Source organism: Oncorhynchus gorbuscha, linkage group LG05 (assembly GCF_021184085.1).
Source record: "Oncorhynchus gorbuscha isolate QuinsamMale2020 ecotype Even-year linkage group LG05, OgorEven_v1.0, whole genome shotgun sequence".
NCBI classification, from domain to species: domain Eukaryota; kingdom Metazoa; phylum Chordata; class Actinopteri; order Salmoniformes; family Salmonidae; genus Oncorhynchus; species Oncorhynchus gorbuscha.
Genome location: NC_060177.1, coordinates 35236386 through 35263576, shown reverse-complemented (window position 1 = coordinate 35263576; position 27191 = coordinate 35236386). Strand labels below are relative to the sequence as shown.

Sequence of the window (27191 nt, the reverse complement as noted above, 5' to 3'; positions counted from 1 at the left end):
AAGGTATACATTTCACTAACTGTGGTTGTCAACCATTTAGTGAGTTTTCCCCTCACTCATGGCTCTCTCTTCTCCTGTAGCTCCAAGGCATAGCGATTGGTCTCCTCTACTATGTCTCCCAACAGCTTCTCTGTCAGAAACAGCTTGAAGCACTGCCTCAGGGGGAATGGAAAGGGGCTTTGCACTCCAGACTGGGACTCATCAAAGCAAACAGCAGGGCCAGGAGGGGTGAAAGCTACCACAGAACTCCTGTACTTCATCCGCTGTCAGTCAGCCTCCATCACCACCAGCATCTTCAAAGGGACCTGGGACTTCGTCAGTGAACAAGGGGTCCTCAGATTCAGGGTTCTCAATGGCTACAAGGTTGGGGGCAGCTCCTCATTGTCACTGTCAGAATCTGATTCCTGACTTTCATACCCAGACTCATTGTCAAAATTGATTTTTTTAAATCTCTGGAATTTCCCCATTTGTAAGTTGTCTTCTTTTGAAAGACACGACTAATGCTGCAGCTTAGCTCACTAGCTACATACATAAACAACAACACTGAATGTCTCTGAGTGGGAGTGAGAAGTTATGTGATTGACTGCCGGCACGCGCCACTTATATCAATACATCACCTTCACAAAATGTTTTGTGTGGTAATTATTGATTAATTTACTGTTTTATTCATGTTTTCAAATACCGCTGACAAATCATGCATTCTGATTCTTGCATAGATTGTAATGGACACATATTATGTGTGTAAAATACTTTTTTGAAGGTTGTACTGATTATGATGAGCTAAGCTAATTCCAGTTATGTGTGAAGCCATGTTTGTTGACGTACAATCAATTCTGGGTTTCACGTAAACATCTGTCGGACCAAATCTGCTATAACAAAATGAGGTGAGGGAGGGTTCACTCAGTTTTCGAGTAAACTTCCGGAAGTGAATGATGTGATGTGAAAGATGGTAGACGACACACCCTCTTCAACATGCATACTATAGACAAAACTAAACTTGTCTTTTCAAATGATCTTTATGTTGATGCGTAAAAAACAAACATGGGGGCATGCACAAACTACCCATCAGATTATTTTTGATTTCTAGAAAGTGTTTTACTCAATTATTTCTATCAATGGTGAGCTCACCCCGTGATGTGATTAATCAAGAGTAGTAATTGCTATTAGCTAATTCATATTGTAGTTTCTGTCAACCCGAGAGTTATAAAAATATGACCGCTTGTGTTACCTCAATCTTTCCTCAGTTAGCACGAGGACAAATGTAGTCTACATTTTCCGGTTTGGATGACTGTGTTATACTGTAGCTACTGTAAATGTCTGAACATTGCATCCCAAAAAAACTGGTCACATTCTGGACATAACTTTATAAGGACTGTGTTTGTGCAAAATGTTTCTGTGAAAAAAAACAGTGTGGCCAGCTCAAATACTGATTGTTGCGTCAATCGAAACTGGACGTTCTAAATAAGCGCTCTAATCAAGCGTTCTAATCACACCAGTTTGAGCATACGCTACAGGGACCACTATAGAATGATCAAACAAGTTTGTTAGTACGTATGAAAAGGTTAAGAGAGGGATGTGATCTTAGAAACTATGACCAAATTGAGATGGTTTGGGATGAGTCGGACCGCAGAGTGAAGGAGAAGCAGCCAACAAGTGCTCAGAATATGTGGGAACTCCTTCAAGACCGTTGGAAAAGCATTGCAGGTGAAGCTGGTTGAGAGAATGTCAAGAGTGTGCAAAGCTATCATCAAGGCTATTTGAAGAATCTCAAATATAAAATAAATGTTGATTTGTTTAACACTTATTTGGTTACTACATAATTCCATGTTTTATTTCATAGTTTTGATGTCTTCACTATTATTCTATGTAGAAAATTGTAAAAAGAAAGAAAAACCCTTGAATGAGTAGGTGTTTTAAATTTTTTGACCGGTAGTGTAGGTTAAAATCGTTTTTGCAGTTTCCAACGACTCAAAACCTAAACTTTAAATAAAAAATGAAAAATAATAATAATAATAATGAGCTCGCTATCAGAGGGGGTGGTCCCCATTCTCCCACTAATGAATGAATCCTCGCCCATAGAAAGATTGATCGTTGATCTCAGCAGCGATATAAACCCAAACTATACCATAAGAAGAAAATCAACTGCAGAAATTGCGACAGACGCCCACCAGAATAAACCTTCAGGCGCAGGCCATGTAAAGGTTCTCTCCAGTATAACCCTGATATATGGCCGCCAGCAGAGATTGACATCGGTCCTGTACCACAGTGCACAGCAGAAGCACAAGCAAGAAACGGTTGACATAAAGGGACAGGTAGGGAAAACAAATGGCAAAAGACAAAAATAAAATACTGCTAACCGAGGAACTGCTTTGAGAACGGAACAATTCAAATAAATGGCAAAAACGTATGACGACGAACGAGCACAAACTCTTGAACAAAAACGTCTTCCACGGGAACAAAATCGTCTTCTACATTAACAACTCGATTTAGCCAAAAAATAAACACGATGAAGTCCACGCAAAACTATCTACAAACAGGGCCGCTCAACTTGATAACATGCATGCAGTTTTGATGAACAACACTCAGAGCAAAAATGTTCTAGTCCAAATGCTGCAGACCATAGACGATCAGTTAATGAACACAATGACCAAGTTGGATGACAAAAGAGCGGAACTCATGGAAGTCCCTGACCAAATGAATGATGAGAGAACCCAGGTGAGGAAGGTGGAAAAAAATGATCTCTAAGCAAGCGGAATAAATCTCATCACTCCATCTTTCGCTCCACGCTCAAGACCTCTACCTGCAAACCATGACAGAAAAGAATGAGACTGAACGGAGCCAGTGTCTAAAATAAGTACTCTAAGTGCAAAGGTGGACTCTGCTACGCAGCAGATTACCACGCTTAGGTACCATCTGGAGGAATTCCAAATGGAACAGCGTGACTACCCGACAAAGCAACCAAGCTTGCATACCGGAGTTCGGTACACAAAGGAGTGAAGACGACATAAGGTTTCTGACTTTACCTCTCTCAGGTGTCCCTCCGTCTTTTCCTCTTGTCCATTCAGCACAGAGTAATATGGAGCTATCTTGCCAACAAAGCCAAAGCTTGGTGTCTTCTCTTGGAATTTTGTTCCAAAATCTCCCACAGGATGAAGCCAACTCTCTCTGGCACGGGACGCCTTGATAACATCTTCAAAAACCTCTGCACTTTTGACCCAGTTCCAGGGAATCCAAACGACACTGAGACGCTCTTAGCAAACATAGAGGATGCTTTGGATGGCTACCCCAACGCTACGGGTACTGACAGGCTTTACCTGTTGAAAAAAACATAGAATAAACATTTGACAAGGTTTATCTGTCTACAACAGCAACACGTGCTGCAAACACGACAGCTCGCTGGCTAACACTATCAAACAAGCTCAGAATGAACTCCCACGAGCATACTATCATAGGAGTCGTTCAGCTTACTTTGGCCTACTCACTGAAACAGGAATGGAAGAGCGATTACCATTCAAACAAGTGTTTCTGTCGAACCCAATAACCACCATGGTCAAAATAACGATAAAGAACGTTGCCAGCAAAACGACTACCGCTACAATCAAATTGATCGTTGCGTTCCTGCTCCCAACCCACACAAAGGGTCAGGGCACAAGAGTAACAAAGGATAACAACGGGTTCAATGATTATCAAAACATAGACCAATACTCTCTAGAAGCTCTGCTAAGAGAAGTACAAAAGCGGCAAAATTTGACGAAGAGGAAAAAGATAAGACACCACGACTAGGCGTGGATTTGACGGAGAACAGCGCCGCCAAAATTAACGCCATTAGTGAGAACGTAAACGATCAAATTACCCCCGCTCTCACTCAAAACCTTATCCAGGGCCTGCTCAATCAAGAAACAAGCCCACAGGCTTTGACTATAAACTCAAATACAAATGTTGAGACGCATGGGGTGCTGGTGAGCAGCAACATGTGAAGACGCGTTTTCTCGGTGCTCTTGTCCAGAGCGAACAATTTACTATTAATACATGACCAACACCTCCCCTACCGCGTTAATTTTGTAAAATTTAATTTGGACTCAAACTCAATTTACAAATTTGGCCATTTTTTCTGAAATATTTGGCCTTTTCATTGTAAAATGTCAAAACAACCACGGCCATGAGTCACAAAAGAGCAGGCCTCTACTAAGGCCTCGGGCTCACTGGACACGGGTGTTCTTCTTGACTCTGATCCCCCTGACTTAGCCAAGGTAATGGCGGCTATCATTAAGTCTGAACAGACTGTCCTGGCTAAGGTGTCACTGTCCACTGACCTTTCCACACAAATAGCCATTCTTGCCACCGAGTTCAACACAAAGATCGACCCCATTGAAGACGACTTGGCGAAACGTGACACCCGTCTTGAATAGCCCGGAAGGTGGCTTAAATACTTTCTCCGAAAAATTGGTGACAATGGAAGAGCAAGTCACCCGGCTTTCATCAGATGTCGTCAAACTAACTTCCGAGGTCAAAGACCTAGAGAACAGAAGGGGGGGACAGTCACATTTTTGTCGTGAGAGAGGGCTGCGAGACCGTAGGCGGATTGCAGTCTACCCTGTCCATAGCTAAATTGCTCCAGGAAATTCTAGACCCCAATTATGCCCCCACCCTTGACCTTGCGCACTGAAGCCTACAGTCCGCCCTGAAGAATGGGGAGCTGCCCAGACCCATTGTAGTTAAATTCCTCTACCTTCAGGAGAAGGAGGGTGTCTTCCGTAAGGCATGGCGAGCGGCTCCCATCACCTACGATGGCCAGAATATTTGCATTTACCCTAACTATATTGCGGCAGCCATGAAGAAGAGGTCAGTCTTCAACGAGGTGAGGGGGCTACTACACCGCGATCTGTGCACCAAGTTCGGCATTCTTTACCCAGCTGTACTGCAGATCACTACTCCCTCCTGCGAGCAGAAGACATTCTTAGACCAAACCAGGGCCAAAGAATACATCGTCAAGCACCTATATCCACCGGAGGACAGGTGACATACAACTAACTAGTCATTGTAGGCCCATACTAACCATGCTAACATGACAAAGGACCAACTAGCGATATCATATCTTGATAAGAAACGTGCCTCCACCCTGCTGCCAAAAAAGGACAATTATTCTTCCAGTAACTTAACGTTATGAACAATAATGATATGTATAGGGTGAAATGTTCTCACAACGACAATATAGTTTGAATAGTATTTTATTTACAGTACATGGCACAATTAGCTTTTACTAACTAGCTGTGGCTGTACAGCCTCTGTGGTAGGTGGCTCGGTACTAATTAGCCTAGTTGCTACCTAAGGCTAGCAACTGAGCTCTCTTTCCATCCCTTAATAGGATACTCTAACAACATACTGTGAGCATGTTTAGTACATACTCCCAAAGGGCCACGTGTATTCTTCTTTACTATTTGACTGGTTGGTCCGCCTTGGTGCTTGGTGGCGGCTGGAAAAGGAGCGCAGGTTGTATAGCTGAGCGAGCAGTACAGGACGGGTATTAATTACCAAGCGTTTGCCAATCATTTTTCGGGGTTCTGGGTTGTTAGGATTTTCAACTTAGGGTTACATTTATACAAATGTTGAATTAAACTGGGTTTGTTTTCCTATTTACTTATTATTTTATATATATACCTGCATATATATATATATTTTTATTCTTGTCATCCCAAGGGGACAGGGGTATATGTCCCCCCCCACCAAACACTTTCTTCTGAGTACTTTATATTTTATTACTCTGACCTCTCAGCACACTGGCCATGTGATCATTTCTAATTACTATAGCTATGCCTAATTCACATACTCTAGGCTCCACTTGTTTTATCAGCTGGAATTTAAAAGGAATTAACCATATGGCCAAGCGTAGCCGAGTGTTTGCTCATCTTAAGTACAAGTCCGGACATTGTTTTTCTCCAAGAGACCCACCTCCGGTCCAGCGACCATGATAAACTAAAGACAGGATGGGTAGACCATAGATTTCACTCCAACTTTGGTGCTAAGGCCAGAGGGACAGCCATCCTTATCAGAAAAGGCACCCCGTTTGTCTCCTCCAAAGTCATTTTGGATACTAACGGCAGATAAATTATAGTGATGGGGAAATTGTTTAGCACACAGGTTATTCTGGCTAACCTCTATGGTCCTAATTGGGATGACGCTACATTTTTCTCTGACCTCATTGCAACACTTCCTGACCTTACCTCTCATCACTTGATACTGGGCAGAGATTTCAATTGTGTATTGCATCCAAGTCTAGACAGATCCAGACCGAAGCCCAACAATGTAATTTCAAAATCAGGCGCAGTAATCAACTCATTTCTAGAATCTTATCATTTGAACTCTGAACTCTACAAAGAGAGCTACACCAATCCGAATTTGACAATCTCTCCACTAAACAAACGGAGCATCTTCTGTTTAAGTCGATGCTGACATGTTATGAACATGGAGAGAAAGCTGACAAGTTGTTATCTCATCAGCTTCGACAATCCGCTACCAGCAGCCATACCATACCTGAAATGTGTGTCACAGCTGATTCAACTTCTACCCATCCCAAAGAAATCAACAATCAATTTAAGCAATTCTACTCTGCTCTTTACTCGTACACTTCCTGACACATTTCGTATGCATGCATTTCTAGACAATCTGGACATCCCCTGTCTCAATTCAGATGAACAAACCAACAAGTATGCCTCCATAAGTGATAATGAAGCTACTCTGGCAATCCTGTCCATGCAGAGCGGTAAAGCTCCTGGGCCTGACGGTTTCCTATTGAGTTTTATAAAGCATTCTCTTCTAAATGATCCCCTATCCTCAGCTCAATGTACATTGAAATCCTTTCTAGTCTGAAACTGCCACAGACAGCTACCAGGTGAGTATTTCGGTTTTGCTTAAAAAATACAAGAATTCCCCTAGACTGTGGCTCATACTGCCCTTTACCCTATAAGCCTTTTGTGTTACAATTAAAAAATTCTCACTAAGGTCCTCTCACGCCGTTTAGAGACAGTGATGCCTAATATAATAATTAACTCTGACAGGTAGGCAATCTTTCTATAATATGCGCTGGCTATTTTAATGTTCTTTAATCTGCACACTCAACGCAACAGCCAGAGGTCGTCATCTCTCTTGATGCTGAAAAGGTTTTCGACCGGGTTGAGTGGGAATATCCATTTACAGTACTAGAGAGACTTGGGTTTGGCCCCTTATTCCCTTCCTGGATTAAGATTTTGATCTCGTTCCCAGTGGCTTCCGTTCGCACCAACAAGGTTACCTCCAGCTACTTCCCTCTTCACATGGGGGGGCGGCAGTGTTGCTGTTTATCCCCTTTCCTAATTGATATGGCTATTGAGCCTCTTGCTATTGCCCTGTGGGTGGAGGAGAGGATTAAGGAAATACAAGATGGGCGACATAACTCTTCGTTTATACAGTTCTCGCCCTGTGGAGCCTATACTCTATCTCTTGGACATGCTACAAGGTTTTGGGACATTCTCTGGTTATAAGTTAAACCTAACAAAAAAGTGTGCTCCTCCCCATGAATCAGTTAGCAGAAGGAACTGGGTATGCCAACTTCCCACTTAAGGTGGAGCATCAGGTCTTTACGTATTTGGGGATAAATGTCATATGCTCATTTAAGGCTCTGGTTAAACATAACTTCAAAACACTCCTGGAGCGCACCAAGCAGGATTTCATAAGGTGGTCCCATTTCATCAGCAGGTCGCATTAATTCTGTTAAGATGACTATACTACCTAGATTTTTGTACTTATTCCAAATGATCCCCATTTTTCTCCCAAAGTCGATGTTCAAACAACTGGACAGCTACATTTCCAACTTCATTTGGAATAAGTCAAATACACGAATGAGAAAGGTATATCTAGAGAGACCTAAGCCCGCAGGCATTCCACATTCTTTACACTAATACTCGTCATGCAAATATATCTAAATGTGTTTATTGGGTTTCTACATTTTATAACAAGGATGGTTCAACTTGGGCCCTCATGGAGCTACAGTCAAGTCTTCCAACTTATCCTGTCTCGCTCCTGTGCTCCCCACTGTCCATGAACCTTGGCACCCATGTTTTGAATCCCATTGTCAAGAACACCCTTAAAATCTGGTCCCAATTCCGAAATCACTTTAGCCTTAAATGAGCAAGCAACTACTTGCAACTCCATGAACATCTAATCATATCTTCCCAGTGTCACAGACTGACACGGCATTCCAGTTCTGGCATAGGAACGGCCTGGTGTTTTTCGTGACTCTGAGGGTTGACCATAATGTTCCCAATACCCACTTTTTTAGATATCTGCATACTCGCAGCTTTGCTAAAAAAAAAAACTTTCCCTTCATTTCCACTCGAGCCCACTACGTGTCCAGTCGAGATGTGCTAAGATCTTAACCCGTATCTGAAGGGCACAATCTCCAGATTATACAACATAATACAGAACATTCATCCGCCTTCCTTGGCAAATACAAAATCTGCATGGGAGCAAGACATGGGTGCCGAGCTCCCGATGATATAAGGCAACAACGTATTGAGCGTATCCACACCTCATCATTTTGCAAAAGGCCTGGGCTCATTCAGTTTAAAGTTTCGCACCGTCTCCATTACTCAAATGACAGATTGGCAAAAATATATCCAAATGTGGACGCCAAATGTTTGAGATGCCACCAGAGTCCAGCGACTGTGGGACACATGTTTTGGTCATGCCAATCTTTGAATGGCTTCTGGGGCCCCATTTTGAGGCATTCTCACATACTGTATGTGTAATACAACTGTTAACCCCAAGCCATTCACTGACATTTTTGCGGTACTTCCCCTAGACCAGAATGCTACCATGCATCAGGAAATGCGAAAGCATTTGCCTCGCTGCTAGCTCACCGCCTTGTTCTCTTTCACTGGAGGTCTGCAAAGCCGCCCTCCTTTATGCAGTGGGTTAAAGAGGTGATGTCATATCCTCCTCTGGAGAAGGTTTGGTACACTGTGCTTGGGTCCCAACAAAAGTTTGACTTAACCTGGTCCTCATTAATACAATACGTGGAGAGCCTGTCTTTTACTTAGTGTAACTTGCATATTTTGGTAAGCAGCCATGTCTGGTCTCGTGGCCGTTTGTGCTGATAATTTTTATTCCACTTTTTCCATTGTTTTTGTTTCTATTACTGTTTTTCTGTGTGTTTCTGTCATATTTAATTTACTTTAATAGTATCTCCTATTGATGCCTTGGTTGGTGGGTGGGTGGATTGGAGGGAGGGTGGAAGGGTGGATTTGAGGGATGGATGGATGGTTGGGAGAAGGAGGGGTTGGGGTTGTGCTGTTTTTGTTCTCATATTTGAAAATCTATAAATAAAGTTTTAAAAAATAACAATAATGTTGCGACGCACAAGTTCAACCACATCGCAATAGCCAATTCCACTCAAACTCAGATAAGTCCATCTGTTTTAACCATGAACACAAATGACACATCATGCCATTGCGAACAGTCACTCCACTTAGTGGAGAATATGACCACAAAACGCAACTCTGAAAGTCACTACGTGGAAACTGTCCTAGAGGACTGCTTAACATTGTGTTGCGTTAATTGATTCGAGCTCAACAATATCGCTCATCTCTCAAATGTTGTTTAATGATCTCAAAAGGGCTGTGAACCTTGCTAAACGTTGGTTAAAAACGGAACAATGTGACACTGAACTTCGAGGTTTTACTCAGACTACCTCGCCTCTCACAATATGACTCATGCTGAAACTACACTTCCAAGATGTATCGCTTTTTCACCCTGTGTAAGTTACCAGCTTAGAAACTGAACACCTGGTACTCGGAGGAGACTTGATGGATCGTTTGAGCCCACGAATGGATTGGAAAGCCAACCAGGTATGGTCATAGATAACCGTGCCGTCTCCACTGACCACACTGTCTTCTCCTAACGCTGGCTGCAACACAGTCATCCACAAGGAGTATCTGTCTACAGGACCCCTTGGGAAAAATACATTGACACCTCTTGATGTAGAATCTGACTCAAGCCGATATTACGATATCTTGTCACATTCAGTCAGCAAACCTGATAGACTATTATTTTCATGATTTCGAGCAGCAGTCTCTGTGAGTGAGCAACTTCCCTCCTCCTTGGAGTCATGCGATACTGTAGCTAAGATTAACTTCTCTTGTCCTTCAGACACTTCCGCAAGCAACGCAGCCGTCTCAGGAAACAAAGCATCAACGTTCAGAGTGGACTCTGCTTCCGATGATACATTTTCCGCTTTGAGAGGGACTGAAACCCCTTTCTATGAAACTAACGGCGTCAGTCCCGCCACTGACCCGGTGATTGAAACTGGTGAAACACTGTGCGATATCGCCAAAAGATATCCTTGTCTAAGTTTGAGGGTGCTGGAACAGTTGCCACACGCGGACACTGTGGTGAACGGCAGGCCACGACAGCCACTGTGCATTTTTAACCACAATCTACTAACAACGCGGCTTGTACAAAGGGTCCAACCCTTTTGTTTGTGCCTCGATGTCACATCTACTCCTGCTTCTCCCCTCCGGCACGCGACGTCGCCGGAATACTAACCACCTGTCCTGGGTTTCATCATTACGCACACCTGGCATCCTTCATTACGCGCACCTGCAGATCATCATGACTCACACCTGGACTCCATTACCTTCCTCATTACCTCCCCTTTGTATGTCCCTCCCTTATGTTCATTCCTCAGTGGGCCTCGTTGGTTGGTTTGGAGCCCAGCAGCCGACAAGGCCTTTCATCTCCTCAAGGAACGTTTCACCTCCGCCCCATTGCTCAAACTCCCAGATCCCACGTTTTCCTTTGTGGTTGAGGTGGACGCGTCAGAGGTGGGCGTGGCGGCAGTTTTGTCTCAACGACAGGGTAACCCATTCAAATTGTATCTGTGTGCATTCTTTTCTAAGAAAATGTCCCCCACAGAGGAAATCACAACGTCGCCGATTGTGAGCTTCTGGTGGTGAAGTTGGCATTAGAGGAGTGGAGACATTGGCTGGAGGGTACCAAGGAACATTTCGTCATCCTCACCGACCAACGGAACTTGGAGTACATACGGACAGCGAGGAGACTGAATCCACGACAAGCCAGGCGGGAACTTTTCTTCACCAAGCTGACCTATCACAGAGGTTCCAAGAACATCAAGGCAGATGCCCTGTCCTGTATCTACGATTCGGGAGAGGGTCCTGTCCAGAGTGCACCTATAATCTCCTCCTCCCGAGTCGTAGGTCCAGATGCCTGGGATGTAGATGTGGAAATCTGCCAGGCTTCAGAGAGGGAGCCCGCACCCCTGAACTGTCCTCCTGAGCGCATCTACGTTTCCACAAGGATAAGTGATCGGCTGCTGACCTGGGCACACACAGCTGTCATCGCTAGACATCCAGGTATTTCTCGCACTATCCACTCCATCGCTGAGAAGTACTGGTGGCCCACCTTGGTGCAGGATGTAACTTGTTATGTCAACTTCTGATCTGAATGTGCCCAAACCAAGTCCACAGAATGCACCAGCAAGGAAGATCCTGCCGCTTCCCGTGCCTCAGCGACCCTGGTCTCATTTATCCATTGACTTTGTAACCGATCTCCCCTCCTCTGACGGTTTCACCACCATTCTGGTGGTAGTGGATAGATTTTCTAAGTGATGTCATTTAATGCCTCTTCCTGGTCTCCCAACTGCTCCCCAGGTCGCTGAGGCACTCTTCCAGCAGGTCTTCCGGCATTATGGTCTTCCGGAGGACAAAGTCTCTGACTGTGGCCCTCAATTTACATCATGAGTATGGAGTGCCTTCATGGAGAAGCTCAGGCTCACGGTCAGCCTCACTTCCCGAGTACCGGCCTCAATCACTGCCAGTACCGGCAGGGTAAGTGCGTACGATTCCGTCCATGGGCAGTGTACGGCCAGAACTCGCTGCGTCACTCCTCCACTGGGTTGACCCCCTTCCAGTGTGTTCTGGGTTTTCAGCCGTCGTGGACCCCGGGCCAGACCGAAGCTCCTGTGGTTGATGAGTGGTTCCATCGTCAAAAGGAGCAGGCAGACCACGTGCTGTCCGTAAAAAGGAACAGGCAGACCGCCACCACAGTGAGACTCCTGTGTTCCACGCTAGGAATCGCGTCTGGCTCTCTACCAGGAACCTCCCACTCCGCCTACCCTGCAAGTAACTGAGCCCCTGGTTTGTGGGGCCGTTCAAGGTTCTCCGGAGGGTCAACGAGGAGACCTATAGGTTACAGTTGCCCAGTCACTATCATATTTTACCCTTGTTTCATGTCTCCCTTCTCAAGCCGGTGGTTCCTGGTCCCCTAGCTGATGCTGTCCCCCACGCCCAGAGGAGTGGCATTGGGTTCCGGTGGAGGACATTCTGGATCCCAACTTCATCCGTGATTTCCACCTTCGCCGTCTGGACAGACCCTCTCCTCGTCCTCGGGGTCGCCCCTGTCCTGCGGCAGGAGCTGCGCGTCAGAGGGGGGGGGGTACTGTCACATCTACTCCTGCTCCTCTCCTTCGGTGCGCAACGTCGCCGGAATACTAACCACTGGTCCTGGGATTCATCAATAAGAACACCTGGCATCCTTCATTACGCGCACCTGCAGATCATCATGAATCACACCTGGAATCCATTACCCTCCTCATTACCCCACTTTATATGTCCCTCCCTTATGTTCATTCCTCAGTCGGTATTGTTTCCTGTTTTCATGCTATCTCGCCACTGATACGCTGTCTTGTTTCATGTTTGTTGTTTTATTAAACGTTTCCTCTGCACCTGCTTCTCGACTCACAGTGTCATCGTTACACACGGACACCAACAGCAACCGCTGGTGGGGGGGTCCCGAGATACAAAGGGGAGGAATACTGGCCCAGACCCATGATAAGCCTTGTCGAGGCCAGTGGGGGAGTTGATGCTACGTACAACACTGTACAAGGAAGCCTGATCAGAAAACAAATCAAGTTATAAACTTCCCCACGAGAACAGAGAGGAGCGGACAAACCCCTCAACAGGGATAACCTTGGAATACATCTGAAATATCACTGAGGTGTCCATACGGGTCGTAAAATAATAATAATAATAATATATGCCATTTAGCAGACGCTTTTATCCAAAGCAACTTACAGTCATGTGTGCATACATTCTACGTATGGGTGGTCCCGGGGATCGAACCCACTACCCTGGCGTTAAAAACAACTGAGCTACAGAAGGACCAGAAGTCCAGTGGTCTTTCCACCTCCAAAAACAAATGGTAACAATAATAATTCCTTGCCATGTGTAGTCTCAACTACAATGCAACTTGGATTTGCTCTAATCATGTGTTTCGGTAGGATAACATTTCTGGATAAATTGGTAGGGTAGCTGATCCCCCAGCAACAGTCATTCCAGCCACTACAATGGTGTAAGACACATTGACTTGTAGTCAAACCATTACAGGCCCCCTAAGCATATGGCTTGAAGTCGGCACCGATTCTTACTGAACAGGTTGCAGCCTAACAGGATACTTGGTTCTTTCCCTTGGCATGTGCACTTGTGCACTTGTGCAAGAATAAATGCATATGCACAACGGAACATTTAATGAAGATTTATACTAGGATCAATTAAAGGTCTGAGTAAAATACCAGTCTTGGTAAAGTTGAAAATAGTCCCTAAAGCCCATTTGATTCTACAGCTACAATAATCACCAGTTTCTCCCCAGAGGTCCATAGGTCATCCCTGTAGACTGTCCGAAGCTAGTGCCTTACAGCTGTAGACTTATCATGTAGTTATCAACTTAGGATAGTGCCCTAAGCAACACACCACTAAGTTGGATCGCCCTAGATATGACATTAGACAAAATGCCATGATAGAGTCATTTAGCCTAGACCGTGGACGTACATAGAATCGAGTCCAATTAGACGATTAAGGTGTGGTAATTTTTGTATATCTTTTGTTTGTGTTTTTATTCATTTTTATTTCATTAAAAAATATATGTAAATGTATATTACACTTTTTATTTGTTACTACATGATTCCATATGTATTATTTCATAGTTTTGATGTGTTCATTATTATTCTACAATTTAAAAAATAGTAAAAATAAAGAAAAACTCTTGAATGAGTAGGTGTGTTCAAACTCTTGACTGGTACTGGTACTGTCAACAGAAACAAAAAGGAACATCAAAACAAAACTATATCTAAAAATGGAAACAAACAAAACAAACGGGGCAGATTCGAGTTCCCCTTGGTCACCTCTGTCAAAACGTGCCCTCGACCCATCCCACCTTGAGCAACTGGCCCGGCGAGGCCCCCGTCCCTGGCCTAAGCGATAATAAATTATAAATGTTGAAGGTAATATTGTCCCCCTTTACAAAATCAAAAAGATGAAGGTAATATTGTCCCCCTTTACAAAATCAAAAAGATATAAGCTTTACAGATGAGGATTGTGTAAATGACTCATGTATTGTATTTCATCTTTCAAAAATGGACTGCACTTGTCCACATTGAACTCATGACCTTGTCAAATCAAATTTACTGCATCTGATAACAGCTGAAATCTGAAAAGCTAAATGTGTGCCATATAGCGTGTTATAAACAAACACCACAACTTTCACTCTGAAATACTCTGCGGGGAAGGGTTCATGAATACAATGCTATACAGTCATGTTTACACATTTATATATTAAGTTCAAATATTTCCCCCTTGTGCTATATAGATGTGTTACTGCAAAATAACTGTCAGGTATAGTGACACACATTGATATATAATAGGGATATAGGTATTTTTAACTTAAAATAAAAATGGATTGCATGCATTAACACAAACTAAACGCGTGTAGATATTGTTTTATGGACTCTAGTTTGAATGGCCTCACCTGTATGTTCTCTCTACTGGTACGGCACACCCAAACACAATATTTGCTCTGCAATTATTTGCTTGAAATTCATCGCGTTTGTTGAGAACAAACAGTAGCTTTCTTATGGAGAACAAACCTATTTGATAATCGAGAGACAAAATAGCTCTAGTTGTTGGAAAACATCTCAATACAAGCATCCCACTGGACGACAAGCCTCCGCCCCTTCAGAACAGGAAGACACAGCAAAGGTCATGCCTCACAGGGGAAAATAAGGTTGTGGTTACGGCATGTTGCAGATACAGGAATGGAGAGAACCAGAACCCTTCCTTCAACCACCCACCTCCTAGCTCCTGTGCTGTGAGAAAAACCAGCATGCATATCAATAGTGTTATTACTCAGCCACAGGCCCTCTAATCTAGGGAATCATGCATATCTTCTTACACATTTGCATATAAACCTTTACAGCTGTATAGCTACTAGATCTAAGCCATCTGACTGTCATTCACTAACAGCAGAGTCCTGTGGGAGAGGTTTGGACATAACATCCGTAGGGTCACTATAGGATAGCTGAATAACAATACTGCATCATTTTTATATCCTAATGAATACATAAACTAATTCTGGAAATAGGTCCTCACAACAACAACACATCCATCAGTGTCTGTTTTAACAGTCACTTGATACATAGCAATACATCCGCATTCCGCACTGATTTATATTGACTCTGTGTTTCAAACAATGTACTTGACCTTTCTTGCCTGCTTTAGGTGCGTATATCAGCCCGCTTAATAATTCCAGTGTGTCTGTGATTAGATAGAAGAAGACCGCAATTACTGTCCAAATGACCCTCTGACCCAGTAGAAGGTACACAAGTTTGACCCAATACAGTTTCCATAGTGATGCGGCAGTAGTCCTCATCAAGAGAGGAACACCAACTCTGACTTTTTAACCTTCTACACTGCTAACACAGGGCAGTACATGAGGGCGACTTCCTATGATAATTCGTTATTTGCACCATTTATTTTTTTCAAAATGGGACGGTAGGTAGCTTAGTGGTTGGCGTGTTGGACTTGTAACCGAAAGGTTGCAAGATCGAATCCCCGAGCTGACAAGGTAAAAATCTGTCGTTCTGCCCCTGAACAAGGCAGTTAACCCACTGTTCCTAGGCCGGTCATTGAAAATAAGAATTTGTTCTTAACTAAAAGCCAATTGAACAGTGCTGAAGAGATTTGCACCACATTATCTCTACTTGCACATTCATCTTCTGCACATCTACCATTACAGTGTTTAATTGCTATATTGTAATTACTTTGCCTTAACTCCTGAACAACCCTTATCTTACCTCATTTGCACTCACTGTATATAGACTTTTTGTTTGATTTTTTCCTACTGTATTATTGACTGTATGTTTTGTTTATTCCTGTGGTGTTGTATGTGTCGAATTGCTATCTTGGCCAGGTCACAGTTGTTCTCAACTAGGCTTACCTGGTTAAATAAAGGTGAGATAAATAAAAAATAAATAAAAATATATTTTTTAATGATTTTGAATGGTTTTAGGTTATTAACATACAGTAATTATACACAGAAGTGAATCTTAGTGTGGTAAATATGATGACTGAAGATCAAAACAAAGATTCCACCCATGATTAGATGGGTGGAATCTTTGTTTTGGTCTTCATATTTACCACACTAAGATTCACTTCTATGTATGCCCATCAGCTGTTAACACACTTTCAACTACTTTATTAAATGCTTTGATCTTGAGAGAAAAAAAGTAAAATGATCTTGTGTTTATACGCCACAAGACATGCTATCAGAAGTCTCTTCACAATTCCCAAGTCAAGAACAGACTATGGGAGGTGCACATCAGGTAGCTGATGCAAACAGTAGAATCAGATTTTTTTTTTTTAACACATCAAAATACACCTTATTGAACAGCGGAGACTGTGAAGAGACACACACACAGGTACAGACACACGCATACGCATACGCACACACACTAGCACACACATTCTATACACATAAAACAAACGATGAAACAATACATCATATAACATTATTACACCACTACATATCTACAATACAAACTGTATAATACCACCATGCAACAATATTACAATGCAGGTGCCTTCATGTGTTTGGACCCCAGAAAGAGCAGCTGCTGCCTTGGCAAAAGCTAATGGCGATCCCTAATAAATACAAATACAAATTCTCAATGTAGAGAAGACCACTTACGATGGAGTTATACTTGTTATATTTGCTATCGCCACCATCCTTAGTGTTCCCAAAGTCAGCTGCCTTCTCCTCGCAGGATACAGGGATATAATAGTCATTCCTCCTCATGGTGCCTTGCTCTTCCAACTCAGGGAGAAGACTACCAGAGAGGTCGTGTACGAGGAAAGTTTGACCTGTGAGGGGGGAAAAAGATATGATTAGTATGGAACAATATACTGTAAGTATTTGTTACTCTGATATGTGCTTCCAGGTCAAATGGTGCTAAGAGTGTACTGTCCAGCTCAATGGCATGAGAAGCATAATAAGCATCCTACCATTGTACAGTATATTGTCTGATGAGGTTCTTGACAGCCACATAAAATAACCAACATGCTTTGGGTGTTCATTTCTAGGGTAAACTAACAACGTGGATGAGGAAGTACCCATATAGTTGACTATAATCACTGAGAATCTGACCATAGTTTATTTACACTCAACATCTACGTGCATGTTGTGTGAATGTTGAGCAAAAACATTTTATTTTTCTTCCAAAGAGCTAATGTAAAGGCATTGGTTGTGTAAGCACGTCCATGAATCTCTCATGGCCTAAAGGCTAATGTTGCCTCGGTTTACCGATTGGTCTTTTGTTCATTTGTCACCCCACATGCCTGTATGACAATATTTCTATAAATATTTGAATATCTGAGCATACCTAGACAACGTACACATCTGGTCTTTGATCACGAAACATTACGAATCCTTTTACGTGGTGAAAACCTTTCAGAGGGAATACAAAGGAGCTCCACCAAGTATCTGCCTTTTCTTGGGCAATGACTCACAAGGATTTCCCTACCCGTGGCAATGCCAGGGACAGCTTCTGACAGTCAAAGAGACATAAATGCTGTAAGTCAAGTCCTTGTAATAACCTTCACAGATAAGGGCCCTTGGGTGCTCTTCAGGAGAGAAAAAAGGAGTGTGTGCTGAAATTAGCAGGAGCCTGATATGGACCATCATAGGTTGAAGGATTACATGATACAATTACACTGACAGCTCCATTCAATCAAAACTAGTCACCTGATGTTGTCTTGCACTGCAAAATTGTATGTTGGAATTTACAATTCAGTAATGATACAAATAAATATTTTGTATCTCTCCATAAAGATGCTGTATTGATCAAAATGGCCAAATTAGTAAAGTCCTTTTTTTCCGATTTAGATGCTTGATTTGTTATATCAACATGAAACAAACCTATGTGAACTTATTGTGAGCTGAAGGAATATGATGTGACGGAGTAGCTAAAGCAAAATTAAATGACACCAATTCGATTTACCAACTATGATCAAGTCTTCATACTTATCAGAAAGAATCTCTTTCTTTGCTAATTCCATTCCTCATCCCAATCAACATGTAGAATAATTCAACAGTAGTCGTATATAGATACTGTATATAACTAGAGCTATCAAAAACATATTTATTAACATATTTGTTTTTATGAATTCAAGTTAGAATGGTTTGGATGACAGTATAAGGCATGCTTAAATGGAGTCGTGCTTCCAGAAATATATCTGTCTGTGCGCCTTCCCCTATCAGCTACTGTAGCCGAGGGTGTGAACACAGTGAACACTTGCCTCGGGAATACTGCTCAGCACTGACAGCCAGGTAAACGAACCTCTCAAAGCTACATTACAGTAGGCTATAACCTTACAGTGAATGGTCATTATGACAAATGTGTAATAAGTCGTTTCCAACCCCTAAAAAATGCCTAAAATATAAACATGCAAAGGTGATGTGTTAAAAAATACATCGAGTGGGCTTTCATATAATTAAATATTAGGCTACAGCCTGCCTGCCTTCCTACATTTGACATTTACTTTAGTCATTTAGCAGACACTTATCAAGAGCGACTTACAGGATCAATTAGGGCTAAATGTCTTGCTCAAAGGCACATGGACAGATCTTTCACCTAGTCGGCTTGGGGATTCTAACCAGCGACCTTACTGGCCAACGCTCCTAACCGCTAACCTGCCGCATATCCATCCATCAAATGTAGCTCTATACCTTATGCAACCATATCCTACCTGTGGTGCGCTTCTTCTTTTTTGAGCTTGTACAATTAGAAAATAATTTCAAATGTACCATTCATCAAACAGCATTAACTTACCAGTTACTTTATCATGACTGTTTATGGTTTGCATCGGATCATCATCATCATCATCATCACCATGTCTCTCCATTTGAACAGACTATTTACACCAGTGATCTCAACAGATTTTCCTCTCTCTATCCTCCACGCTCTGAAAACCATATAGTCGATGCCTTCACTGCGCCCGTGGGCTCAATGCTGTGGTGAGGCATGGAAACGATGGGTTTCCCACAGAACGTGCCCCTGCCTCTCCAAGAAGGCTAGCCTACTACAGAGTCTCTCTCTCTCTCTCTCTCTCTCTCTCTCTCTCTCTCTCTCTCTCTCTCTCTCTCTCTCTCTCTCTCTCTCTCTCTCTCTCTCTCTCTCTCTCTCTCTCTATCTAAACAAGAATTCGAATCTATACGCGTTACGAACTACATCATGTCCATTATGTGCCCTCCCACAACACGTCGTGCAAAATAGCTGTAATATATTTCAGTGCAGTGCATCAATAGGATGGTCAATATGGTTGTGAGAGCACCCGCAAGAGACAGCTGGTGCCGCCCACGCCACGATCTGATGTCTCCTCCAACATGGGTAGGTGTGAAAACACAGGGGATGTTTCATGCTTGAAATACATGAATTACGGTACTCTAATTTGACTGAGCAACGCGGCAACATCTTACAGCGCATATGGTTATATGATTTGACCTGCACCTTATTTGGCCTGTACTGTCATGCACTCAGGTTTTCATACTCGTGTAAAAAACTTGATTGCTGATTTTGTGAACCGCAAAATTCAGCAAATGGACTTAATCAATGGTTATATTTTCAATGAAATAACCCATTATAGAGGAATTCAAATGAGGGCATTTCATTTACCTCGAGCCTGACGACCACGTCAATACCTGGAGACAACAGTCCGTGCGCAATGCAATGCTTGTGTGTCCAATGAATTTAGGCTACTTTCTCTTCAAATAGGAAACCAGAGCGACAGTCAGTCACAGATGAAGCGTTCACGAAAAATGTCAGAAGTAGCCTAGAACGTGTACAGCATGTCAAATGTAGATGCCCAATCGCCCACTATATCTAACTTTTATGCGGGACATTCTCGATACCCGCGGAATTTGAATTTTACGCAGCCTGAGTTGAAACGACTTCGTTCTGTATGATGCTTAAATTTGTCAGGCGCATCATCATGGTACAAATGTAAATCTAAATCAAACAAAATATTTCAAACGTGTTTTAATATGTAGCAATAGTTCGTCGTGATCAAAAACACACTTGATGGCCCTATATCCGTGTACGATGTTAGACCTATATTTACATGTGGATAATCAGCAATAGTTCGTCGTGATCAAAAACACACTTGATAGCCTATATCCGTGTACGATGTTAGGCCTATATTTACATGTGGATAATCAGTTTTAAAAACATTCTGGAAAGTATACTATTTACAATTAGGCTACCAGGATGCCACAGGGAAAAACTGGTATTTTATAGGGAAACCCCCACCCGGACAAGAAGGCGCATCTGGGCTTTGAACCAACTTGTTCAAACCAAACATTTACTGAAATTACTGAAAGACAGCAATTAGGCCTACCTTAGTTAAGTACAATAAAGCAATGATGTCAAGACACACAAGTACACAAAACTGCACTTCCCCAAATTATTCCAGTATCACATTTGTCGGCGACTCACCTGTGTCAAAGATGATCTGTTAAAATGACAAGATACCCGTCTGACCGCTCTAATAATGGAAATACATTTCCTCAATTATTAGGGGCAAGCACGATCAGGTGGGACCCTTCTAGGCAACGAGAGGGCAGATAGTTGTGCCTGTTGTTCACACGCGTAGTCTAAGTAGTTTTTCTCAAAGTTGCCAGAATGCCACTTGCATTCACTTATGTCAATACATGTGTAAAAGCCTAAACATTACAAAACTTCTATTTGATGAAATATGACCTAATTCGACACTCTCTTATAGACCTCCATGCAAAAAAAGGCTCATCTCACGCGGACAGATTTTGAGCGGAGTAAATACTCTCCCTTCGCCTCTTCCTCTCTGCCTGTGTCTACCTGTTCGCAACCTCCCAGCGACTCCCTCCTCGAGAATCAGGAAATGTAAAGTTGTCGTCGTCACCTTAGTGCCACAACAAACAATAACCTACAGAGTGTGGCATTGAATTAAGCTTACAAATTGTCTTGCAAGTCTGTGAATCAGAATAATGATACGTCAATATCAGGTAGGCCTAGGATGACAGTAGGAAACGTAATACAACACATTAGGAATGTTTTCAAATGTAATCTCTGCACACACATACCAGCCTGGGCCTGTAGGGACTCTTATGAAGCAGGGAATGAGAACCAAAATGATGGCATTCCCAGCTGTTCTCAGATCAGAGCCAGAGTACCTGAGACTTCTAACTAAAGTGAATGCACATGCATAAAAAAGTATTATATTGTGCATAATTCACATCTAGATTCAACCACCTGTTCTCTAAAAAGTAGCCTGTGTCTGCATACAGTCTTGTTTAAGATGTTGAAGATACTGATGGGAAATGGAATGGAAATACGGATGTAATTCGTAAAACAAAAAAAAGTCATATTTAGCAGATGGCCTTATTTTATGCAAATAATCAATGGACAATGAGGCCATCTGCATAGATTTTCCTACCAAAAGCTTCTGCAACAGTGACTTTACATATGTAAAATGTTTCCTGTAGTGATCTGGAGAAATGCTGGTGCATGAACTACAGGCCTATCTCAATTGATAACCACTAGCATTAAACACAGTAATTACTATATACAAGTGGAATATAGAATAATAGGCATACCATTCTGGGTGGTAACAAAAATAATTTCCCCTTAAAATGTATCCAAGCATTGGTATCCTTGTATTGTTCATTTGATGAGTTGTCTGTAGTCTTTTCATGATGTCAGTCCTTTGGTAGAGGCTGTGGTCTTCTCAAACTGCAATCCCAATGAATGTATCCATTCATTAACTTTATGTAGTAATCAACTGAGTAACAATCAATGTGTGTTTTGCCTTCAGCTAACAGTTTGGTATGCTGGAAATGGACTGGGAGACTAGTCAGGATCAAGGGAAAGATGACCGGAGAAAAGAACAGAGAGATCCTTTATGAAAACCTGCTCCAGAGTGCTCAGGACTTCAGACTGGGGCAAAGACAACATAGGATGGGCTTCAGGACAAGTCTCTGAATGTCCTTGAGTGGCCCAGCAAGAGCCCGGACTTGAACCAGATCAAATATTTCTTTAGAGGCGTGAAAATACCTGTGCAGCAACGCTCCCCATCCAACATGACCAAGCTTGAGAGGATCTTCAGAGAAGAAAGGGACAAACTCCCCAAATGCAGTGGCTTGTGAAAGTATTCAGTCTCTTTGGCATTTTTCCTATTTTGTTACCTTACAAGAGAGAATTAAAATAGATTTTTTGGGGGGGTTGTATCATTTGATTTACACAACATGCCTACCACTTTGAAGATGCATGATATTTTTTATTGTGAAACAAACAAGAAATAACACACAAAAAAAGACTTGAGTGTGCATAACTATTCACCTTCCCAAAGTGAATTTTTTGTAGATCCACCTTTTGCAGCAATTATAGTTGCAAGTCTCTTGGGGTATGTCTCTATAAACTTGAAACATCTAGCCACTGGGATTTTTGCCCATTCTTCAAGGTAAAACTGCTCCAGTTCCTTCAAGTTGGATGGGTTCTGCTGGTGTACAGCAATCTTTAAGTCATACCATAGATTCTCAATTGGATTGAGGTCTGGGCTTTGACTAGGCCATTCCAAAAATGTAATGTTTCCCCTTAAACCACTCAAGGGTTGCTTTAACAGTATGCTTAGGGTCATTGTCCTGCTGGAAGGTGAACCTCTGTCGCAGTCTCAAATCTCTGGAAGACTGACACAGGTTTCCCTCAAGAATTTCCCTTTATTTAGCGCCATCCAGCATTCCTTCAAATCTGACCAGTTTCCCAGTCCCTGCCGATGAAAAACATCCCCACAGCATGATGCTGCCACCACCATGCTTCACTGTGGGGATGGTATTTTTTGGGGTGATGAGAGGTGTTGGGTGTGCGCCAGACATTGCGTTTTCCTTGATGGCCAAAAAGCTGTATTTTAGTCTCATCTGATCAGAGTACCTTCTTTCATATGTTTAGGGAGTCTCCCACATGCCTTTTGGTGAACACCAAACGTGTTTGCTTATTTCTTTCTTTAAGCAATGTTTTTTTCTGGACACTCTTCCGTAAAGCCCAGCTCTGTGGAGTGTACGGCTTAAAGTGGTCCTATGGACACAGATACTCCAATCTCCGCTGTGGTGCTTTGCAGCTCTTTCAGGCCTATATTTTGTCTCTTTGTTGCCTCTCTGATTAATGCTCTCCTTGCCTGGTCCGTGAGTTTTTGTAGGCGGCCCTCTCTTGGCAGGTTTGTTGTGATGCCATATTCTTTCATTTTTTAAATAATGGATTTAATGGTGCTCCGCGGGATGTTCAACGTTTCTGATATTTTTTTTATAACCCAACCCTGATCTGTACTTCTCCACAACTTTGTCCCTGAACTGTTTGGAGAGTTCCTTGGTCTTCATGGTACAGCTTGCTTGGTGGTGCCCCTTGCTTAGTGGTGGTGCCGACTCTGGGACTCTTTCCGAACAGGTGTATGTATATTGAGACCATGTGAGTCTTAGATTGCACACGGGTGGACTTTATTTAACTAATTATGTGACGTCTGAAGGTATTTGATTGCACCAGATCTTATTTAGGGGCTTCATAGCGAAGGTGATAAAAACATTGGTGTCACATTTGTTGAAATGATTGGACCAAGGCACAGCATGCGTAGAGTTCCACATTATCTTTAATAGTGAAACTTACAACAAAACAACAAAGAATAACAAACGTGCAGTCACGGAGGGCAACAACCAAAACAATATCCCACAATGCAGGTGGGAACAATGGAGAACTTAAATATGATCCATACCAAGCACACCAACATAGAAATAGAAAAAACTAGAACACCCCCCTAGTCACGCCCTGACCTACAATACCATCAGGGCGTGACAGTGCCCCCCCCCCGGCATGCTCCTGATGAGGTGGCGGATGGTCTCCTGAGGGATCTCCTCCCAGACCTGGACTAAAGCATCTGCCAACTCCTGGACAGTCTGTGGTGCAACGTGGCAAATCAAATCAAATGTTATTTGTCACATACACATGGTTAGCAGATGTTAATGCGAGTGTAGCGAAATGCTTGTGCTTCTAGTTCCGACAATGCAGTGATAACCAACAAGTAATCTAACTAACAATTCCAAAACTACTGTCTTATACACAGTGTAAGGGGATAAGGAACATGTACATAAGGATATATGAATGAGTGATGGTACAGAGCAGCATACAGTAGATGGTATCGAGTACAGTATATACATATGAGATGAGTGTGTAGACAAAGTAAACAAAGTGGCATAGTTAAAGTGGCTAGTGATACATGTGTTACATAAGGATGCAGTCGATGATGTAGAGTACAGTATATACATATGCATATGAGATGAATAATGTAGGGTAAGTAACATTATATAAGGTAGCATTGTTTAAAGTGGCTAGTGATATATTTACATAATTTCCCATCAATTCCCATTATTAAAATGGCTGGAGTTGGGTCAGTGTCAATGACAGTGTGTTGGCAGCAGCCACTCAATGTTAGTGGTGGCTGTTTAACAGTCTGATGGCCTTGAGATAGAAGCTGTTTTTCAGTCTCTCGGTCCCAGCTTTGATGCACCTGTACTGACCTCGCCTTCTGGATGATAGCGGGGTGAACAGGCAGTGGTTCGGGTGGTTGATGTCCTTGATGATCTTTATGGCCTTCCTGTAACAACGGGTGGTGTAGGTGTCCTGGAGGGCAGGTAGTTTGCCCCCGGTGATGCGTTGTGCAGTCCTCACTACCCTCTGGAGAGCCTTACGGTTGAGGGCGGAGCAGTTGCCGTACCAGGCGGTGATACAGCCCGCCAGGATGCTCTCGAACATTGCTCGGCATTGGTGGATGGAACGAGACATGATGTCCCAGATGTGCTCAATTGGATTCAGGTCTGGGGAACGGGCGGGCCAGTCCATAGCATCAATTCCTTCCTCTTGCAGGAACTGCTGACACACTCCAGCCACATGAGGTCTAGCATTGTCTTGCATTAGGAGGAACCCAGGGCCAACCGCACCAGCATATGGTCTCACAGGGGGTCTGAGGATCTCATCTCGGTACCTAATGGCAGTCAGGCTACCTCTGGCGAGCACATGGAGTGCTGTGCGGCCCCCCAAAGAAATGCCACCCCACACCATGACTGATCCACCGCCAAACTGGTCATGCTGGAGGATGTTTCAGGCAGCAGAACGTTCTCCACGGCGTCTCCAGACTCTCTCACGTCTGTCACGTGCTCAGTGTGAACCTGCTTTCATCTGTGAAGAGCACAGGGTGCCCGTGGAAAATTTGCCAATCTTGGTGTTCTCTGGCAAATGCCAAACGTCCTGCACGGTGTTGGGCTGTAAGCACAACCCCCACCTGTGGACATCGGGCCCTCATACCACCCTCATGGAGACTGTTTCTGATCGTTTGAGCAGACACATGCAATTTGTGGCCTGCTGGATGTCTGTCAGTGCTCCTCCTTGCACAAAAGCGGAGGTAGCGGTCCTGCTGCTGGGTTGTTGCCCTCCTACGGCCTCCTCCACATCTCCTGATGTACTGGCCTGTCTCCTGGTAGTGCCTCCATGCTCTGGACACTACGCTGACAGACACAGCAAACTTTCTTGCCACAGCTCGCATTGATGTGTCATCCTGGATGAGCTGCACTACCTGAGCCACTTGTGTGGGTTGTAGACTCCGTCTCATGCTACCACTAGAGTGAAAGCACCGCCGGCATTCAAAAGTGACCAAAACATCAGCCAGGAAGCATAGGAATTGAGAAGTGGTCTGTGGTTATCACCTGCAGAACCACTCCTTTATTGGGGGTGTCTTGCTAATTGCCTATAATTTCCACCTATTGTCTATTCCATTTGCACAACACCATGTGAAATTTATTGTCAATCAGTGTTGCTTCCTAAGTGGACAGTTTGATTTCACAGAAGTGTGATTGACTTGGAGTTACATTGTGTTGTTTAAGTGTTCCCTTTATTTTTTTGAGCAGTGTATATTTTATATTTGAGATTCTTCAAATACCCACCCTTAGCCTTGATGACAGCTTTGCACACTCTTGGCATTCTCTCAACCGGCTTCATGAAGTATTTTCCTGGAATACATTTAAATTAACAGGTGTTCCTTTCTTAATGTCACACCCTGATGAGTTTCACCTGTCTTCGTTATTGTCTCCACCCTCTCCAGATGTTGCTTGTTTTCCCCAGTCTATTTATCCCTGCCTTTCCTGTCTCTTTGTGCCAGTTCGTCTTGTATGTGTCCAAGTCAACCAGCGGTTTTTCCCGTTCTCCTGCTTTTTGCATTCTCCTTTTTCTAGTCCTCCAGGTTTTGATCCTTACCTGTTTCTGGACTTTGTACCCGCCGGCCTGTCTGCCTCTCTGTACCTCCTGGACTCTGATCTAGTTTGGACCTTTTTGCCTGTCCACGATCATTCTCTTGCCTACCCCTTTGGATTAATAAACATTGTAAGACTGCCTCCTGTGTCTGCATTTGGGTCTCACTTTGTGCTTTGATACTTAATGCGTTTGGATGAGCGATGACCGAGCGGCATAGGCAAGATGCAATAGATTGTATTGAATACAGTATATACATGAGAGATTAGATGAGTAATGCAAGATATGCAAACATCTCTTTCAAATACTAATTGTAGTCTCTCCCTATGGGGCCACACCCTTTTAGGCAGAGTCACCGGAAGCTCCAGTCACACAGTCTGTCAGAACTACACTCCTTATAAGGCGCCACGCTTCCATCCTCTACTTTTATGATTTGTTTTCTTCCTTACTGCAAAGGTTAGATCTCTATCTCTCTTCAGCCTGACTTGAACCACTT

The 27191-nt window shown here is 43.1% G+C and overlaps 1 protein-coding gene across 3 annotated transcripts in view; it reads right to left on the bottom strand.

Annotated features, from left to right (window-relative positions):
• Positions 1–21229, bottom strand: part of LOC124035872 (anoctamin-1-like) — a 66025-nt gene extending 44796 nt beyond the window's left edge. For 2 of the 3 annotated variants that reach the window (XM_046349681.1, XM_046349683.1), the window contains exons 1-2: positions 19211–19508; positions 17071–17243 (exon numbers count right to left, since the gene is read on the bottom strand). In XM_046349681.1, the coding sequence (XP_046205637.1) occupies positions 17071–17243; positions 19211–19283 (246 nt within the window). In that variant the 5' untranslated portion in view covers positions 19284–19508. Of the gene's footprint in view, positions 1–17070; positions 17244–19210; positions 19509–20872 lie in introns of those variants that run through there. The other variant, XM_046349684.1, reaches the window with a different exon arrangement.
• Positions 21230–27191: the final 5962 nt, after the last annotated feature.